Raw genomic sequence first — 18,614 nt, 5'->3', positions numbered from 1 at the left:
TTGGTTTGTGCCTCTCTGGAAAGTAAAGAAGGTAAGTTGTTTTTTTTTTTTTTGCCAAGATGTGACACTCCCCAGCATGGTGCATGGTTAAACTGATTGATTCAACCACTAATTAGAGACCATCCCAGGCTGACTTTTAAAAGCTAAACATGAGTTTAAAAAAATAACTTGAACTGGAAATGGGAGAAGTAAAACTTCACTTTGGTGCAGTTTCAAGTACTCCTGCAACATCTAGCTTTCTGGTCTACTTTTTCATGACATTGTGCTAAGCAGACCCACTGTAACATTCAATCATATGAAGCTATTCAAAGAAATATTTATATTTATTGCTAGATTAAGTGCAAAAAAAGTCTCAAATATTGTCTCTAAAGACCATTCAAATAGCTCACAAAATTGCTTCTTTGCACATGTTAGGCTATTTAAAATTTTATTTCTCTACAAGGGAGCAATTCCCATTTTTGGGTCATTTTGCTCCTTTGCTCCTAGCTATTTGTTTGCACAGTTTTCCTTGGACATTTCATTAAGGACTTGCTGACTGTGTTGACTTCTATTGGTGAACAGCTGTGATCCTCAGTGCATTCAGAATTGATGACCCAAAAGTGTGCATCAAATGGACAGTAGTCCTAGAAAATAACTAGACACTTGACCCTGATATTTGAAACATGGGGGCACTAATTGATTTGTCAAGCCAGCACTTTCTCTTCCAGAAATGTTCATGTTTAGGGAAAAAGTAGCCTAGGATGGACCTGCTGTTGTTTAGAACATACTTGGTGATGGGACTTCCTTTTTATCCCCTTGTTTTCTCCCTCATGGCTGTCTTTATCTGGCTGTGGATCGTTTAGAGACTTGCATGACCAAATCATCAAGAGCATAAAAGGACTTCCCTGGCAGGGTGAAGATCCCTGTAGGCTGCTTCGGTCACTCAGCCGACTTCAGCAACCTCACATCCATTTCCTGTGAGTTTTGGTGCTCCTGATATTACTTTGCAAGTGCAACAATAATGAAGCAGTTATTACAGTCCAGAACAAAATGGTTATTTTTGTGCCAGTAGAGCAAGCTTCTCTTAAGATTAATTTAAACAATACAGAAACTGTGAGCAAACTATTTCCTCTGTAGTGGCTGCAGCTTCCTTTGCACTAGCTAATGCTAAATTCTGCTTTTGATACCAACTGGCCCCTAAACACAAATTGTATAGAACAAATCAGTTATTGGAACACTACAGAAAATCAAGTTTCACAACATAAGTACAATTTTTATAGCAGGCGTGCTGAGCGCCATTGAACCAAACTGTAAACCCCGTCTATGATGGAAACCACTTTAAGCCAGTGGGTGCAGCAACCCCCCTAATTCCAGCACCTATGAACATAAGCAAATATAAACGAATAGTTTCCCAAAGTGCAGGACATAGGCTAACAATACATACATTCCTAGATCCAGTGTCTTTAACTGTCAGGTGTATATATGTATGAAAATGAATCTATAATAGGTTGTATAATAATGGGATATTAATTGCCTGACACTGATCTGGGGCACACCTTACACCAAAGGGTTAACACTGCAGGAATTAGCAGGGAGTGAAATGCAGCCCCATTCCCGAGGGATTCGTTTTCCAATTCACTGCCTCATTCCATTTGGTATCTTTGTGCCTTAGCCTAGGAAGTCCTGGAGATGATCTCATTAGTCAGACCTTAGAATTCCTAACTGGCATGTTGGGGCATGTGCTGTCCAGCTGTGAACAGCTCCCTGCTCTCACAAAGTGATGCTGGGACCATAAGTGCATAAGTGTGATAAGGAGATTTCCAAAGACTGCACAGTTGGTTGTATAGACTAATAGCATGTGTTTTGTTTTTGTTTTATTTTTTAAAGCAAATACAGCATATGCAGCAATTAGTGTTTCTTTAACAGCTGTGAATTATATTTGTAGACAAAACATTTCCTTTTTGCTAATACTGCAGGTATTGGAAATTGGCAAAACCGTCTCCTCAAAAAGTGGCTTGCATTCCCTGCATTAATCAGTTATAAGGAACTCCTATGTATGCATGAACACCTCCTGAAGCTCTTGCATTCATTCTCTTCTGCTCTGCATCTTAACATGGTCTAATTTGCAAGGCATGGCTAACATGCTGAACTAACAAAAATCATATTATGTATTGTTTCTTAAACAATCTTTAATATTTTAACAGGAAGAGTAGAGGTACCAAACAAAAGCAGATCATTCCCAAGGTAAATTTATTCAGCACATTTTAAGATGTCTTGGGTTTTGCAAGTAATGAATATGCATCTTGCGTCAGGAAAGACTGTTCTAGAATATAGAAAAGTCTCCATCTCCCTTTCACATCCAAAAGATGAGTTTGCTTTATAGGTACAGTTTGTTCTTTTATCTGAAGAGTTACACAAATATTTCTTGAATCCTCTTTCTGTAAAGCGGTGTGCATGTAATTGAAAGGCTTAAGGAATAGCTAAATATGTGGAGAAAGCACATTTCAGTGTTCCTAGAAGCCAGGAACACTCTTGTCCAGATACTATTATCTGAGGTAAACCTACTGAATTCTAGAGCTCTGGAGCTCGACTAGAGTTCACAGGTGATCTGTGACGCAGCCGGGCAGTAGAGACTACTTGTGGATGGAACCTACCTGCATTACGATATGGGAGGAGATGACACATGTGCAGAGCCACTGGGGCAGAAGTATCGGGGGGAGGCTGTGTGTTTTCCTTTCCTGTCCTTGAAGAAGAAATGGTTTCGGTATTTGGAAGAGGATGATTTAGGTTTAAAATAAAAATCATGAGACTCACTGAGGGCTTCAACGTTTTCCATATAACAAGTGTGATCACAGTTTATATAGATGTATGTTGACTGAGTGAAAACAGCAAATCTCTCTCTGTTCTAGAACTTGCTGGACTCCAAGTCTCTGAAGCTTATAGTGAGCATGACTCTGCATGATCGAACTACAAAATCCCTCTTACACCTACACAAAAAGAAGAAACCACCTAGCATAAGTGCACAGTTTCAGGTAAACGAGTTTCTGAACTGGAGATATGTAGATATTTCAGCCTTCATAGAGAATCAGAAACCACTGCTATGCCATGGAGTATGCAGTGAATGCACACCACTGAGGACCTGTCCCTGAATAGATCTGACTTCTGGTTTATTTCCTAAACCTGTTTGCAAGTTCTCTATATAGATGATCAGCTCATTCTCCTAAATCTTATGCAATCTTCTGACACTTGTGGTCTGCCCTGTGTCACCAAAAAAATAGGACCCTCTGGCAGTCAGCACCTATGGGGTAGGCGGTGATAGGTCAGTAATAAGCTACACAAACACCTAGTTCTCGCCATTGTTTCAGTATCTCCAAGGATTAGAGGTGAAGGTGTCCTCGATGTTTCTGGCAGAGAAAGGAAAAAACTTTCACAAAAGAGATGAAATGGTGGCACCTAAGGCCCCCTATCAGATCAATTGTTGTTTGATTAGCCATAAGACTAGAGGGGAATTGTACTCAGAGGAGGAAGGTCCGCTATTGCCAAAATATCATCATCATCATCAAACACACACAGTGTACTAAGGACCGTTGTGCCAACCAGAGTGACCACAGTTGACAGCATCACACCAGGCATCATGTAGTGAAGTTCCTAGATCTGGCTTTATCCTATGAAGGCCAATCTCTGGGCAGCCCCATGGGCAGTGCCAGGTATGATCTGGGTGCGCACCCCTTTGTGCGTTGATGGATAGTGAGAGCACAGTGTGCATGGGGTGCTTTTGTCCGTTCAAGCAACATGGCTAAAGAACATTCTTAGGTATTGCCAAAGGCAAATCAAAATAGTGATATTTGAAGAAAGAGTGTATTGAATGTCTCATTTCAGAACTCCCTCAATAAATTACTGGAGACCCTGGGGAAAGCTGAGCCATTTTTCATCCGCTGCATCCGCTCCAATGCTGAGAAGGTAGGTCACTCTGCCTCCCAGAGCTAAGTTGGTCTGATTACTGGATGTACAGATAGGGCATCCCCATCAATGTATCGTTGTCAACATGTTTGATTTTACTTTGCTTTAAGGCAGCGTGCAACTAGCATGTGTTAAAGGCAAATTGTGCTTTCTCGGATACTTGACAAAAAGATAGTAGTGCATGAAATAATTCTTAGCCCTTTCTTAGGTTTTTGAAGAGAATGTAATGAAAGCAAGGGACTCGTGTGTGTTGTGGGGAGGTATTAATTGATTGATGCCATCAACAAATGGCTTTTGTCAAAATAGCCATAGGAGGCCTCTTATAAAACTTGTCATCACAGCAGCCTTGGGGATTATGGTTCTGGCTGGTTCAAGGGACTAGCAACCAGTTCTAGCTCTACTCAGGTTGGTAGCAATAGGATGCAGTTACCATCAGACAGCTATTTGGTGGCATGTGTGGAATGAATTAGTGGGTCTCAGTACAGTTCTTTGTGGGTAGATGTCTGCACCTCAGGCATTTGGCGCTAGTTGCTCCGCTGTTAGTTCTAGCAGAAGTACCAAGAAGAATCCAAAGATGAATAGTAACAAGCATGCAATTCTTTGTATTATTTGGTTACTCTGGTTATTTTTTCTGCTATGCCGTGTAAAGTGCTGTTGCTCTTCTGTCAAGTGGTAGCAGGTGCCAGGGTCTTGCTGGTTGCAGATTTCTCCTCATCCAAAGGGAAACCAATGTGGAGTCTGGGTATTTTCTTCTTGCAGCTTGTTCATTTACACTGTAGACACCAGTCCTCGAAGAGAGGAGATCATAAACTGCAATTAGGTAATATGCTTATTCAGGAATCTAGTCCAAACACCAATGTCCAACTTCCAGGAAGCAGTTCTGCCCCAAGAATTCTAGTTAGAGAAATTAAGGCAGAAAGCAAACTTCTCCAAGCTTCCTCAAAGAACCTACATCACAAAATTAACAGTATGCAGTAGAACCTCAGAGTTATGAACACCAGAGTTACAAACTGACCAGTCAACCACACACCTCATTTGGAACTGGAAGTACACAATCAGGCAGCAGCACAGACCCAAAAAAAGGAAATATAGTACAGTACTGTATTAAATGTAAACTATTAAAAATAAAGGGAAAGTTTAAAAAATTTTTTTTGACAAGGTAGGGAAACTTTCTGTTCTTGTTTCATTTAAATTAAGATGGATAAAAGCAGCATTTTTCATCTGCATAGTAAAGTTTCAAAGCAGTATTAAATCAGTGTTTAGTTGCAAACTTTTTTGAAAGAACAACCATAACGTTTTGTTCAGAGTTATGAACATTTCAGTTACCAACAAACTCCATTCCCGAGGTGTTTGTAACTCTGAGGTTCTACTGTAGCATTTCTTTAAAGATTCTACACTGCTCACATGCTAAAAAGAACTTTAAAGACTATGTAACAGTGCCACTTTTTGACTCCTGCCATAAGAATACTGTCTCCAGCTGTGTGGATCTGGAGGGAAGAAATGTAAATGTTTTGGGGTAGCTTGCTTTAGGTGAGTAGGAGAAAGGAGTCACTGACAGAAAATCAGTGTAAATTCTCAGTAAGAGATCTTGTCTTTGAGGAGATAGTGTAAATTGTGTCCTGTATTTAGGTCTCTGTTTCCCTGTGTCTCTTTCAGAGGGAGCTATTCTTTGATGAGGGATTAGTGTTGCAGCAGTTGAGATACACTGGCATGTTGGAGACTGTGCGAATCCGAAGATCTGGTTACAGTGCCAAATATACATTCCAGGTACTTCGGGTGCGGTGGGATCAGACCAGTATGATTTGGGAAGCATCTGCTTCTATTAAAAACACACCACTTATGAGATACACAGGTGTCTTCACCTGTGTATCTGTAATATATGCCGCTGATGACCACTTGGACTCCGTTTCAGTTTCTGTGCTAGGAAATATCTGCTTAATCTAGCTCTGAAATCTCAATGAAATGCTATCTAAAAGCATGTATCATTAACCTAGACAGGTCCTGTATGTGCTGACAAGGCACAATCTGAACTCCTCTTGAGGATTATCTGTGTTGTTCTATTTATTGCATGTAGAAAATTTTAATGTCTCAGCTATGTATATGTCATTAGGCCTATCCCATTATAAAGTGATATACTTATATCCTCTGGATACGGCAGATATACACACATATCCATGTACTAAACATTAACTTGGATGTGAAACTGGAAGGAGCCAGCATTTTACAGGTTAAAAAATATTAGTGCAATTTTGGAATATTGATATTGGTGATATTAGTACTTCTTGAAATTAAGTTAAGTTATTTGGCCTGCAACGGTTTGGAAGCTAGAGCTAGTTAGAACTCCAGGCTCCTGAATTGTCTGCTAACTCTGGTCTCTCACTGTCTCTGTTTGTTACCTACTCAGGATTTCATAGACCAGTTTCAAGTGTTACTACCCCAAAATGCCAAAGCCTCGAAGGAAGAGATCTCAGCTCATCTGAATAAACTGAAACTGGACAAAAACAACTACCAAATAGGGAAGACCAAGGTCTGTAAAATGTGTCCTCCACTTCAGCCCCTGTAAGAAATACTAATGTGCTGAGTCTGCCTGTTTAGCTAGGCATCCCATCATATATTTGAATTTCTTTCTTCTCCTATCCACAGGAAAATGAACTGTTTTAAAAATTTGACTCTGTCTTCTCCGGGATATCTCAATTGCTTGTAGCTCCTCCAATCCCTTGTTAAGACAGCTAACGGCAGTTTCCTGGACTTGGTGCAGGGCTGTACCCTGCAGAGACAGCCTTTATACTTTAAGGACATTGGCTCTGTGGACTGTGGGCACCACTGGCTTTTATCACAAAGATCAGTGTTTCCATTTAGGAAGAGATTTGTGCTGCCTTCAGAGAAGTGTGTGGTGGAATGAGGGTTTAGTTAGTAAAACAGAATTTAAAATAGATTTTTGGGAGGAAGAATTCATGATGTTGGGCTTTACAAGTGAACCATATTCCCAGCCCTGTGTGGGACAGAATTGTCACTATCTGTCCTCCATTTATGTTTAATACCCAGAAGACTAAGAAATGGGATGGAAAGACTTATTAATGTATCCGATATAATGAACAGATGTTATGTGGCAGGAGGCAGCCATAGCTGTTTGGAAAAGGAAATGCAATACTCTTATAGGTTGAAAGCAAAGTATATGCACACCCAAGTATAGATAGTATCCCTGGGATGTATCCTTGTAAGAGATGGAGCAGTCTGGTACTGATTAATGGTCATGTGACCTTTTTTACTGAGTAGGTGTTCATGAAGGAGGCTGAACGACAGATGCTACAGGACACTCTACATAAAGAAGTGATCAGGAAGATTGTTCTCCTTCAGAGCTGGCTCCGGATGGTTTTGGAAAGGAGACACTTTCTCAGAATGCGGCAGGCAACCATTACTCTGCAGGTATGTGCAACTTGATTTTAGTGTGAGCTGTAAATCTCCACCAAAAACACTTCTGTGGCTGCTTCTGACCAATGAAATCTTGCTTCTAGACTTGTTGGCGTTCATACAGTATTAGGAGGGCATTGGAGAGGACTAATGCTGCCATTTACATTCAGTCGGTATGGCGAGGATACAGGGAGAGAGAATCCTACCATCAGCAGAGGAAGAGAATCTCCCTTGTGCAGGCTCTTGTCAGGGGACACCTACAGCGCAAGAGGTAAAGGAAAAGGAGTGATATGGTTCAGCCAGGCCGAAATTCAGATACCACTCAGGCTGCTTCAGGGCTAGTTTGCTATGGTTGCAGGAATGAATTCTTCATGATGGTGCATTGGCTCTACCAATAACTGGTGACAATCTGATCATCCTCCCTTAAGAAAGAAGAGTAAAAGCTGCATGTGGCCAGATTTAAACAGGAAGTGACAGCCCAGGCACTGAAGTTTTCGGGTTAAGCCAGAGTGCCCAAGCAGGCTACAATGGCAGCTTGCCCGGAGTGCAAGGGTTGCATCAGTATGGAGCAGGTTGCAGATGTCCTAATCGTACTATAAAGCTGCGGCTTGCAGAGACTACAAGGCTCCAGGCAGCCATGCTGGGACTTTAAAATTGAGGTTACCTGCTGGTTGTACTCTGTGAGCCATATTTAACCCACAGCCATGCTTCTTGTCCACTTCTGGGTTAAGCCTTTACATGTCCTGTCTTTAATGTGTTTTAACCTAGATTTCAACAAATGATTCTGGAAAAGCAACAGGAAATGCAACAAGCTCAAGAGGGAGAGGATAGTGTAAGCCAAGAAGATGGTAATGAACTAGCTTTGGAGCAGTTGGCTGTAAAACCTGAAATGCAGCCGGATCAAGGTGTTGAACAGATGACAGCAGGAGTAGATGAAGCTCAAAATGATCGAGATGAAAAACGGAGCCAAGCTATTGAAAAGGTCATTCCTTCTCAGAAGAGCATAACAGATGGCCATGAGAAGCTCACAAGCAGTCGGGAGAAACGGGAATCTCGCCGGCAAAGGGGTCTGGAACATAATAAATTACAGAATAAGCACGTCCTGTTCCCCTTAGAGGAGCAGTCTTTAGTATGTCAGGAAGAAGAAACCTCTGCTGAAGAGACTCCAGAAACCGTCCAAGAGCCAAACAAATTCACAGCAGATGAGACAGTCCTTCCAAAAGGTACAGAGGAAGAGAGAATCCCAGTGGAAGAAAACAAAACCCTTTCAGACACACAGGTCCCAGGTGAAATACTGGACAGTGATGTCTCCTTTCCCAAGCAAGCCAATGAATCAAAACAGGAAATACTACATAATAAGGATATCGATAAACTGAAAATTCAAGAGAACCAAAAGAATCAAGTAAAAGGCAGCCAGAGCTTCACCTGTCCTGAAAGGCCATCAGATCTCTCACTGCACATTAAAAAGAATCTTGCTCCCACCAGAAGCTTTCAAACTGCAGATGAGAATTATAAAAATAAACACCGAATCTCGAAGGTGGACAAAGATCCGGACAGCCCCCCCTCTTTCCAGATTCAGAGGTATCTGCATGACCCGGGAGAACTGAGGGACAAGCGGGAGAAATGGAAAGGAAAGAGGCAGTCAGAGGCTGGTCAGAATGATGTACTGAGCCAGTCTTTGGATGAAAGAAACCGAACTGGCCAATCCCCTCAGACCCTACTAGTGTAAGAACAGCTTTCCCAATTGCTTTGACAATTCTGTGGTCAGTAGCAGCTGGCTTTAGAGAAATCCATTATCAAAAATACTTAAAATAAAGGTGGGATGGGGTGGGGGGAGGAGGTATTGTGGCAGCCTGTTCACCTGCCCCCCCCAGTGTGGGGTAAAGAAATTCTATCTGAGCTTTAAAATTCCTGGGTTCTAAGGCCCTGATCCTGCAGTTAGATCCATGTGGATAAAACCTTGCACTCTTGCTGAGCTTCCTTGAAGCTAATGGGGTTTTCCAAAGGATCCAGTGCTACTGTGTGGATCCAGTTTGAGGACTGGGGCCTTAGCTAGTACATTAGTATCTGCTGTTTGTCTGCAGCTCTCAAAGAACTTCCTTTCCTACATCACTGGATAAAATGTTGCTCCAAAATGGCCAATCTCTGCAGATCCCCAGCATTGGCTCCATGTTCATAGTAGACAAAATGTAAAGTAAAGAATCTTTGACTTTTAAATGCAAATAGATGGGAAGAGTGGTGGATGACAATAATACGTGTCAATTAAGATTCTCCTACACAGGTTCAAAATCAACATGTGAGATTTTTAAAAAATGCTTAAATCTGCAGAATAATTCTCAGTAGGTTATAACTATGTTATGGGAAGTAAGATTTTGTCCTGAACTATCTGACAATATGAACTTTGATTCTTAAAGTATAAAATCTGGTTTTTCAATGCAGAGTAATACTCTTGTAATCTTATAGAAAAAAGGGGACTACTTCTTCACTGGATGATATCGCTAACCTTGCTCAGTCTGTCACCATGATTCAGGTATTCACACTCTTCAGAAGTGTATTTCTATTTTCCTTACTTGCCTTATTAGGAGTGTGAAGCATAGGACCTTGTGTATTTTTGAACTGCAGTTTGTACTGTAAATGCAAGTTCCTTTTAAGTCAATCTTTGGCTTAATTTCCATGTAATAACCCCAGATGTACAGTACCTTCCCTCTTAACTTGTGTAAATTTGATTTTAAACATTAGCTTTAATAAAAATTTTAAATCTGAAAGGTTTCATGTGCTAGCTATTACACGGTAATTTGTGAATTGAATTTTATATGCTTTCACAAATGGAGTCCCAGATGAGGCTTTATATATAATAGGGCATCATCTCGCCACATGAGGGATCTACAAATTGAGTGAAGTGGATTCTTTCGATTGTTGTACAAAAACAGAACTTGGTAGATTTCTTAAAAGATAAAACTTAAATACATGAACTAGCACTTCCTTCATGGACTGGATTTTAAAGATAGTTCTATTTCTTTAATATTCTGTAGCCATCTCTGGAAACAATGACGCAGGAGAAGAGCAATAAGAAACAGACTGCGCAAAAGAAGTCCAATGAACAGTTATCGCCCTTGGATTCAGCTGTCTCAGTGCAGCCACCTAGCCAGCTGATGGATGCCAAGTACGTGTTGTGTGTGTGTCTATGGGATTGACTTCAACCAAACGAACCAAAGAACATGCCCTTTCCATAGCATGCCCTGTTATGCCCAGGTATTGCACATGTCTCTGTGTATGATTATAGGCTGTGGGACAAGGTAAGGAAAAACAAGAAATATTTTTTTCAGCCAATCAGCAAAAATGTGTTAGTACCAATGATAGATGTGAATTGCATTTTTTGTGCATTCATTGTCCCTGGAGCTTTGGTTTTAGCAATAGATTATTTCCCCAAAAATCTATTATATACATCTATAATTAATTTATTGACTGAATCACCATTTCAGATAATGTGTTATGCCCTCTCTCTGTGTTCTTGAAAGCTGTGAATTAATATGTGTAGTAAATATAATCCAGGTAGACACTCCCTCCTTCTCTTCCCTTCCTCTTGTCTCATGCTTTACCTTGCTAGTGCTTGGAACTTATGCTCTGGAGATTTACTCCTCTCTATCATGGGCGTTAATTGTACTGTTAAACACACCCTTTCTCTTAAAGCCTGTCTGTGTCTGTATAAAACAAGCTTCCATTACAAACATGTAAAAGAAACGTGCAACCTGCTTTTACTTTCAGATCCACATTTAAAAGTCCTCTGCGTAAGCTTCTGGGAAAGAAACCAGACAAGAAATACGTTAGGGAGTGTCCTGATGTAATGGAGGAAGGAGAGAATCTCCCTCTTCTATCGTGTATTCTGATATCAGAACCAGTGGAGTCACAAATATCAGAAGGTGAGTTTACTCCGCTCTGTTTGAGCCAGGAATGTGCAAGCAGTTAAAATAAAAAAAAAATAGGTTGAATGCAGAATCTTCACAGCATTAGACCCAACAGTGAACATCTCAAAACTTGTCCCTTTCAAATTCCCAGTGGTGCCTATGGATGGCAGCTTACCCTCATGTGTTCAGTGAAATTAAGATTCTGCAAGCATTAGAAATGTTCTGTGATCAAAGTTATCTTCATTTTTCAGAATAATCAAATCATATCTGACTAAAGCAAAACTTTAGATTCTGTTCTGCTTCCCATTGAGGCAATGTTTCTCAATAAGCCTTCTAATTTTACTAAATAAGCTGCATGTTCCTATGCAAAAGGGAAGTAATCTAAGCAGAGTTTCAGACTTAGTTTGTCCTCAAGGCTTCTTCTCTTGTGTAGTCTTAGAGCTTGTCTACACTTACCGGGTGATTGATGCATCAGTGGTTGATTTAGTGGGTCTAGTGAAGACCCGCTAAATAGACCGCAGATCGCTCTCCGGTCGACTCCTGTACTCCATGGGAACGAGAAGAATAAAAGGAGTTGACAGGAGAGCATTTTCCGTTGACACAGCGCAGCGTGGACCCTGCGATAAGTAGGTCTAAGCTACGTCTACTTGAGTTATGCTATTCACGTAACTCAAATTGCGTAGCTTAGATAGACTTTCCCCTATAGTGTAGACAAGGCCTTAATCTTAATGCTATATTTGGCCAGGCTTTGTCACCAAAATTATAGATATGGAAACAGTAATTCTTAAATGTGGTTGGCATGTCTTAAGTGCAAGAATGTTTGTTTAGAAAGGTGAATTAAATTTATACATTTTAAAATCAGAAGCTGTATGCATCTAAAACTCACTCTTGATGGATATTGCATCAATATATTCTATGCAGACATATCCACTCCAGCTAGATGCAATTGGACATGTTCAGAATGGTGTTCTGAATTTTTGGCTTCCTTGAATTTAACAGTGGTTTCTTTGTAGTTTTAACCATATAAATGCCCAGATTTGATCGCAAAGGGAAAACTGCAAGGCTAGAGTCTTGTCCAAGTCTTATCTTGCATCCGAAGAAACTTCTCCAGAAACTGCATTATCCTAAAAGTCTGTGCAGAGAATAAGATAATTGTAGACTTTTTTTGTTTACTTTAAATATTTCTGGTGATATGGATCTGACTTGGCCTTGTGTTAACTGGACATCACTATGAAATGAGTTGTTTAAAAGCAGCTTCTATGATTATAAAATACAATAGTGACCCTTCCCGTATTGTTGGTGCCATGCTTTCCATTGTGCAGTGCAAGGGAGCTGAGGGAAGTAAAGCTGCAGAATTCTATCTTCTGCCTAGAATACATACTGATTCTTTTCCCCAGCTCCTTCTGGACACCCACATCGCCCCCAGGCAGGAGAGCGACCTGTGAAAGAAACTAGCAAAGGGAAGAGGTACCGTTCTCTTAAAATCAAGAAGATTTTAGCAGTGTCTGAGAAGTGGCCAGCTTCTATTATCCGTGAGATCACAAATGCCAATGAGCTGAAATACCTTGATGAGTTCCTTCTAAACAAGGTGAGATGCAGTGCAATAGAATGGAATGCAGATCAGTGTTGTAGGACCAGTTATCCGATTATGGTTCTTCTCACTCCATTTTTACTTCTTGTCAGCTAATATAAATTGGGGTGGAAGCTTTTCATGATTTATATTTTACGTTGTATATTTTCTCACCTTTTAAGATGTTGTTATGCCTAGATTTCCAGGGAAGGTCTGCTTAGAACTGTTATATGAACGGACCTGGAACATTTCTTTCAGCCCTGTTCAGTAGCTGCTGTATGTGGGGGTGTCCCTTTGACCAGGAGTTCCATGAACAGAGTGGCCATGGAACTGGGTCTTTAGCTATATCCTTCAAAGTACTATTGCTCATCATGACTTGCCACTGAATAAAGTGCTGTATCTTTTTGGTTTTCTCAAAATGTAAATCTGAAATTGCTGCTAGTAGGATTTCATGCAAAAGTGCAAGTGCTGAGTAGAAATGTCAGATTGCTTTGATGGGATGTTGTTGCCACTCCTAAGAACCTGGAGGTGCCCAGCTCACCAGTGTGGAATTTGAAAGGTTATTCTCCCAGGTATCGTCTTCAGTGATGATTTAAGGGGAGGGAGGGAAGTGATTTAATAACTTGACACAAACTAGATCCTGCTGGATTTTTTCTCAGTCCAGGTGTTCCTAATGCATATGGTGTTTCCCTCCCTTGGCAAGTCGCCCTTCATTCTTGTATACAGGCAGTAAGGTGACATTAACAAGAATGTATGGATAAGAAGAGCACAGTCATTGGAGAAGGAGGCAGAGACAAGTATTATCTTCCCATGTGTGACAGAACCCCTTAGTATTCTCAAGATGCATCAGGAAATCCCATTTTGGATAATTAGAAGCTTCAGACATGTCTGATCCAAAAGGATTAGCTTAAATGTAGTACAGACTGGCTGTTCTCTCCTTAAATATGATAGTGACAAATATCATTGCCTTTCAGATAAATGACTTGAACTCCCAGAAGTCTGCTACTGAATGTTTATTTTTTGAAGCCACAGAAAAGTTTAGAGGAAATATCAAAACAATGTACTCTGTTCCTGTAAGTAATATACTTTGTTAGTCCTAAAAGCGATGGGAATATCACACTGATTTTGCAAAGAGCTGAAGTGAAACATTTTAAATGAATGCTCTAGCATTACTTGTTTGTATTATCCTTAGTCTTTCAGCATCCAAATAGGAATTTCTAACACTGATTAAATATTTCAGTACTTTTTTATTTTAATGAGAAAATTAGGATACAAATGCCAGATCCTGCAAACTTACTCATACAAATAGATGCATTTCTTTCTTTCCCTTTCTCATCATCTCTCTGGCCACTGGTTACAGTGCTGCAGCAAAGATGGCAGGACTTTGTCATCAGCTCATCCATGTTGCTGCATTAGTTACCCAGTGGGTGACCATTAAAAATTATCCAACGGTGTTTCAACATTAAATTAATGGCTGAAAAAAAGAATGATGCACTTTATTGCACTGATGGTTCATATTTGAATAATGCCTTTACTTCCACTAGAACGGGCAAATCCATGTCGGCTATAAAGATCTGATGGAAAACTATCAGCTTCTAGTTAAAAATCTTGCAAAAGAGAGGGAAGAGAAAGACGTCAAGCTGGTTTTAAATCTCTTCCAATCCCTTCTCGATGAGTTTTCCCGAGGATATGCAAAAAGAGAAGAGTCAGAGCAGCATAAGGTATAGTACTTCCTTCCCGCTAGTCGTGATGGTTGGAAAAGTTGTTTTAAAACTGTTTAAAGAATTAGAACCATATTTTTCCAATGTTGTTGACATAGTCCATGTTACTTCAGAACATTTTCCCACCTTGGTGTTCTTTTTTGGAAACTTTTTTCCATTTATTAATCCTGAATCCAGCACCTGGTAATAGGTTTTTACAGACTTTGGGCAATTTATTTGAAGGTACTTCTCATTATTATGCATTTTTCAAGATACCGAAAATACTAAGATCAAGTTGGGAAGGATTTTTGCAAAACCTCCAAAGTTCTTGGTAGGGTTCAGCAATTCCAATGTTTTATCACCAGACAGTGACCCCCTTCCAGCGGATTCAGGAGATGGTTTGAACTCTGAGAGGAGCCTTATCCAGCTGTGTTATGCTAACAGGTGGAGGCTGCAATGTAGAGCCTCAGATGAAGCTGGAGTGGGGGCAGTAACATTGTGAGGGAGAGGAAATCTTTGGCGTTCACAGATTAATATACCTTTGTGTATCTCACTGCAGCAAAGCAAAACCCAGAAGAAGAAACGAAAACAAGAGCGTGCAGTGAGTAGTATTATTATTATTTTTTTATTGTGGTAACGCACAAAGTCCCCCGCCATGCATGAGGTCGCACAGTACTAGGTGCCACAGGATCCTCCTACTGCAAAAAGCTGCTTATACTAATGTGGCTTCTTGGTTTGCAAACCAAACTAACGTCATCTCTTCTTCATGGAGCTTTATAGCTGTTATCTTCCACAATGCAGCAAGGTGTGCAGAACCGTTCCTGGAGGTGGGCCGGGTACCTCCAGAGTCACTTAAAATATATATATATATATATATATATAAAAAGGTTTTGCTGAAGATAATCACCAGCGCTACCAACCCAATGTAATAGATGTAACTCACCCTGGACAAGTGCAGTAATGCCATTGAAACTCCAATCACCGTTGTTGGGGGCTGAATGTCAAGTAATCTCTCAGGGCAAAGATCAAGGCATTGTGGATGGCTCCATGAAAATATTTGTACTGTATTGTGAACACGAGCCATCAGAACAGGGAATAAGATAGCAGTTCTATTAAAGGATAGAGAAAAATATCACACCAAAAAATAATGGCAATTCCTTGCCTTATAGATTTGGTCCCCTCCTCTCAGAAATTACGTAGAAGAAATATGAAAGGTCCAAGGAAGAGCACCAAGAATGATTAAGCATTTGGAAGGATTCTTGAAAGAGCAGGGCTTTTTCTTTTGGAAAGCAGAGGTGTCCTAGGAGATTAGCTCTCCCAGCATCACCAGTTGTTTTATATCCCTCTAGCCTGTCAGGGTTCTGTTTATTCCTGTCCCATCAAGCAAGCAAGGTGCACTTAGTGAAACTGAAAGGCCACAATTGTAAAACAGCATGTAATTGCACCGTGGAACTTGCAGTGGTAGGATGTTATTGAGCCAAATCCAGGCAATTAGGTGGGTTTTCACCACTTGCATCAAATTTCTAGCATTGGCTTCTGGATTAGAAGAATCACTGGTCTGTTGTCTTGTGCAGCCTGGTGTGTTCCTAAATGCATACATCTCACCTCACCTGGGATGCTTTTTAGGACAGACTGTTTTTTTTAAATGAGGAAATTGTTTAAAGGGGAGGGCTGACTGCTAAATGTTAGTAGCAGACTGCATCTGATGGGTGACTGGGTTAAAGTAACTGTGTCTAATAAATGCCTTAATTATGAAACAGACCAACACTAATTATAACACTACAACACTAATTGGGTTGAGAGCAGTGGTTCTCAACCAGGGGTACACAGAGGTCTTTTAGGGGGTACATCAACTCTTCTAGATATTTGTCTAATTTTACAACAGGCTACATAAAAAGCACTAACGTAGTCAGAACAGACTAAAATTTCATACAAACAATGAGCTGGTTATACTGCTACATTACAGTGTATCCTATATAGATGTACAATATTTATATTCCAATTGATTTATTTTATAACTATATGGTAAAAATGAGAAAGTCAGCCATTGTTCCGTAAAAGTGTGCTGTGACACTTCTTTTATGTCTGATTTTGTAAACAAGTCGTTGAGTGAGGCGAAACGTGGGGTATGCATGACTCCTGCAGGGGGTACAGTCGTCTGGAAAGGTTGAGAGCCACTGGCTTAGCCTTACACCAGAAGTCAGATTTCCCTCTATCAGTTTGAATTGTGGAAGAGAGGAGAAAAAATAAGGTGGCGATAGCTCAGATTGTTTCTAAAGAAAATAAACAAAGGGAGCCATTAACTTCTCCCCTTCCCCCCACCCAGATTGAGGAGCACAATGGCCATGTGTTCACGAGCTACCAAGTGAGCATTCGGCAGTCATGTGAGCAGTGCTCGTCCTACATCTGGCCTATGGAGAAGGCCTGTCTTTGCAGTAGTAAGTGGAAATGGCTCATTCTTGCCATTTGGTTTTTAAAAATTGAAGATCCTTACCACTTTGGTGGGCACAGTTGTGCCCAGGCATAGCCTTGTTGGTGGGGGTCTGGGCTGAGAGCGCTTTGCAAGTGGTGGGGCCTGGGCAGGAAAGACCTTGCAGGTGGAGGGCACCTGAACAAGTTGCCATGGGGGTGCATGTGCAAGCTGGCTGGCACAGGTGGTAGGTAGGGTTCTGGCAATTCTTGCCAGCCACTTCATGGAGCAGCAGCAACACCATCACTCAAAGAAACTACATGTCCCTTTTCTGTGGCTGAAGAGTTCAGGATGAGGTGAAATGAGGGAGGAAAACCTCCTGACCACTTGGGTTTCCTAATGACTTGAAGTGATATTGGCATATCCCAACTGGAGCAGTCCTACAGCTAAGAATATTTTTCCATCTCCCATGCAGAGGGTAATCTGTATTTTGGGGAAAACTCCAGTATGCAGTTTATTCAGATTATATAGAGACTAACAGCAAATGGGAAACAGAGGAAACTCTGCATTTGAATCTGCTTTGATCTGTTAGTAACAGTCCCTCTCCTCTGTAGCCTGCAAGTTGATTTGCCACAAGAAATGCATGTCCAAAACTCAGAGCTGCTGCACGTCGCCCTGTGGAAAAAAGGTAAGAGAAGTCCTTCCCTCAGAGTACACATGTGTAATGTGTTAGACCAACTGTTAGGCAGTGATGGCCTGATTGTACCAACAACTGAAAATCTCACCCAGTGCCACAGCCCAGACGCCATTCTCACCAGTGGGCATCTTGTGACCAAAAGTTAGTAACAAGCATGGCGTAAAACATTCAGCTTTCATTTAGGTGTAGCAGGAGGTCCTAACTTAAATGAGGTTGGTAGCCTGGAAACAGGAATCCATGTGACACTTGACCTGTATCAATTCCAGAACGACCAAGGTGTAGACTCCCGTCACTTCGGAGTGTGTGTGAGTTCCTTAATTAGCGATAAGAATTCAGTCCCAGTTGTCATGGAGAAACTACTAGAGTATGTGGAGATGCATGGCCTCTACACAGAAGGAATCTACAGGAAATCAGGGTCAGCAAATCGCATGAGGGAGCTGAAACAGTTGCTGCAGACAGGTATGTCTGAATAATGCTGTCCACCTTTCCTGCTTCCCAGCACACAATTCAGCTGCCCTGCTATTCTGAGAGCATCTGTAAGACTATTTCTTATCAGAAAAACTGCTCTGCACTAACATGTGCAATATGGAGCCTGTATTACTGATTAGCTTGCTAATCTGTTCATGCTCATAAATGTATATCTTGCAGGCACATTTTGAGTAGTCACATGGGCTCCAGGGGAGTAGATAGGCTAGTGCTTGAATTCTTTGTAGGCTCCCTTCTTTGGGAACTGATTGTGTGCATCAAAGGAATCAAATGGGCTAAATCTAGTAACTCTCTTTTCAGATCCAAATTCAGTGAAACTAGAGAATTATCCCATTCACACCATCACTGGCATCCTGAAGCAATGGCTACGAGAGTTACCTGACCCACTCATGACTTTTGCACAGTACAGTGACTTTCTCCGAGCAGTAGGTGGGTTTTGTCAACAATTTCTAGAGCAACAGGAATGTTTTCACTTGTTCTCTGTCTTGGAGAAGGA

At 41.0% G+C, this 18,614-nt stretch overlaps 1 protein-coding gene across 21 annotated transcripts in view; it reads left to right on the top strand.

Annotated features, from left to right (window-relative positions):
• The window catches only part of MYO9B (myosin IXB), a 77,491-nt gene that overhangs the window by 50,349 nt on the left and 8,528 nt on the right, over positions 1 to 18,614 (top strand). For 14 of the 21 annotated variants that reach the window (XR_010594945.1, XR_010594944.1, XR_010594943.1 and 11 more), the window contains 20 exons: positions 843 to 956; positions 2,184 to 2,223; positions 2,889 to 3,011; positions 3,859 to 3,939; positions 5,596 to 5,706; positions 6,344 to 6,466; positions 7,216 to 7,365; positions 7,455 to 7,621; positions 8,119 to 9,075; positions 9,814 to 9,880; positions 10,383 to 10,513; positions 11,116 to 11,270; positions 12,653 to 12,843; positions 13,800 to 13,898; positions 14,370 to 14,546; positions 15,085 to 15,126; positions 16,852 to 16,963; positions 17,550 to 17,623; positions 17,899 to 18,091; positions 18,419 to 18,547. Coding sequence is in view for 17 of the 21 variants with exons in the window: in XM_024108200.3 (XP_023963968.2) it covers positions 843 to 956; positions 2,184 to 2,223; positions 2,889 to 3,011; positions 3,859 to 3,939; positions 5,596 to 5,706; positions 6,344 to 6,466; positions 7,216 to 7,365; positions 7,455 to 7,621; positions 8,119 to 9,075; positions 9,814 to 9,880; positions 10,383 to 10,513; positions 11,116 to 11,270; positions 12,653 to 12,843; positions 13,800 to 13,898; positions 14,370 to 14,546; positions 15,085 to 15,126; positions 16,852 to 16,963; positions 17,550 to 17,623; positions 17,899 to 18,091; positions 18,419 to 18,547 (3,236 nt within the window). In the remaining 4 variants the exon portion in view is untranslated. The remainder of the gene's footprint in view (positions 1 to 842; positions 957 to 2,183; positions 2,224 to 2,888; positions 3,012 to 3,858; positions 3,940 to 5,595; positions 5,707 to 6,343; positions 6,467 to 7,215; positions 7,366 to 7,454; positions 7,622 to 8,118; positions 9,076 to 9,813; positions 9,881 to 10,382; positions 10,514 to 11,115; positions 11,271 to 12,652; positions 12,844 to 13,799; positions 13,899 to 14,369; positions 14,547 to 15,084; positions 15,127 to 16,851; positions 16,964 to 17,549; positions 17,624 to 17,898; positions 18,092 to 18,418; positions 18,548 to 18,614) is intronic. The other 7 variants (XR_010594946.1, XM_065578548.1, XM_065578547.1 and 4 more) reach the window with 2 other exon arrangements.

This window comes from Chrysemys picta, chromosome 25 (genome assembly GCF_011386835.1).
Source record: "Chrysemys picta bellii isolate R12L10 chromosome 25, ASM1138683v2, whole genome shotgun sequence".
NCBI classification, from domain to species: domain Eukaryota; kingdom Metazoa; phylum Chordata; order Testudines; family Emydidae; genus Chrysemys; species Chrysemys picta.
This window is presented reverse-complemented; position numbering and strand designations above follow the sequence as displayed.